This window comes from Chaetura pelagica, unplaced genomic scaffold (genome assembly GCF_000747805.2).
Source record: "Chaetura pelagica isolate M959 unplaced genomic scaffold, ChaPel_1.0 scaffold781, whole genome shotgun sequence".
In the NCBI taxonomy this organism is placed as follows: domain Eukaryota; kingdom Metazoa; phylum Chordata; class Aves; order Apodiformes; family Apodidae; genus Chaetura; species Chaetura pelagica.
Genome location: NW_009951972.1, coordinates 82,170 through 83,448, shown reverse-complemented (window position 1 = coordinate 83,448; position 1,279 = coordinate 82,170). Strand labels below are relative to the sequence as shown.

At 56.6% G+C, this 1,279-nt stretch overlaps 2 protein-coding genes across 2 annotated transcripts; both read right to left on the bottom strand.

Annotated features, from left to right (window-relative positions):
- Positions 1 to 270: 270 nt before the first annotated feature.
- Positions 271 to 336, bottom strand: LOC104391841 (chitin-binding lectin 1-like; the record flags this gene model as incomplete). Its single annotated transcript, XM_010001190.1, has 1 exon — positions 271 to 336. A coding segment is annotated over one exon (66 nt), but the record flags the coding sequence as incomplete, so codon positions are not given.
- Positions 337 to 542: 206 nt separating this feature from the next.
- On the bottom strand, positions 543 to 749 carry LOC104391831 (vegetative cell wall protein gp1-like; the record flags this gene model as incomplete). Its single annotated transcript, XM_010001179.1, has 1 exon — positions 543 to 749. A coding segment is annotated over one exon (207 nt), but the record flags the coding sequence as incomplete, so codon positions are not given.
- Positions 750 to 1,279: the final 530 nt, after the last annotated feature.

The following is a 1,279-nucleotide window of genomic DNA, read 5'->3' as shown; positions in this document are numbered from 1 at the left end:
GAAGGGGCAAAAAAAATTCCAACCCCAAGAAATGGTTTTGTTTGAGGAAAAAGGAGGTTGTTGGTTTTGATGCTGTGGGAAAGAAAAGGGTAAAAACAGGAGAGAACTCCAGAAATAAAAGGGATTTGGGTCTGGGGTCTGCAGAGCACGGCCCTGGCACAGGGTGGGGGGTTCTCCTGAACCCCCCCCGGCAAGGGATGGAGAGGGCAGAGAGATGTGGGGGTCGTGGCTGCTGGGGGGTGTTTGTGTTGGGGTGGTTGGTGGTGGAGCTGAGGGTGGTGGTGGTGAGGAGGAGGATGGTGGTGGTGGGGAGGAGGGGGAGGGGGGGGGTGGTGGTGGGGGGGGGGGGGGGGGGGGGTCTGGGAGGGGTCTGGATGCGTCTCTGATGAACAAAAGGGAAGAAAAGCTGCTTTCCTTCTCTGCCAGGAGGAGGGTGGTGGTGGTGTTGAGGAGGTTGAGGAGGAAGATGGTGGTGGTGGGGAGGGTGAGGAGGAGGATGGTGGTGGTGAGGAGGGTGAGGAGGAGGATGGTGGTGGTGAGGAGGAGGGTGAGGAGGAGGATGGTGGTTGTGCTGAGGGTGATGAGAGTGATGGTGGTGGTTGTGTTGGAGCTGGGAGAGGTGATGAAGATGGTGGTGGTGATGAGGATGGTGATGGTGATAATGGTGGTGATGAGGGTGGTGATGGTGATGAGGATGGTGGTGATGGTGGTGATGGTGATGAGGATGATGATGAGGGTGGTGATGGTGATGAGGATGGTGGTGATGGTGGTGATGGTGATGAGGATGATGATGAGGGTGGTGATGGTGATGAGGATGGTGGTGATGGTGGTGATGGTGATGAGGATGATGATGAGGGTGGTGATGGTGATGAGGATGGTGGTGATGGTGGTGATGGTGATGAGGATGATGATGAGGGTGGTGATGGTGATGAGGATGGTGGTGAGGGTGATGATGGTGATGAGGATGGTGGTGATGGTGGTGATGGTGATGAGGATGATGATGAGGGTGGTGATGGTGATGAGGATGGTGGTGAGGGTGATGATGGTGATGAGGATGGTGGTGATGAGGGTGGTGATAATGGTGGTGATGATGGTGGTGATGATGGTGGTGCTGAGGATGGTGGTGATGAAGGTGGTGGTGATGAAGGTGGTGGTTACAGCGGTGGTGCTGGTGCAGATGGGTGGGGGTGCTGGTGCAGACGGGGCGGCAGCGATGGGTGGCGGTGGGTGATGATGATGATGATGATGATGATGGTGGGGAGGGGGGTTGGCAGGGCTG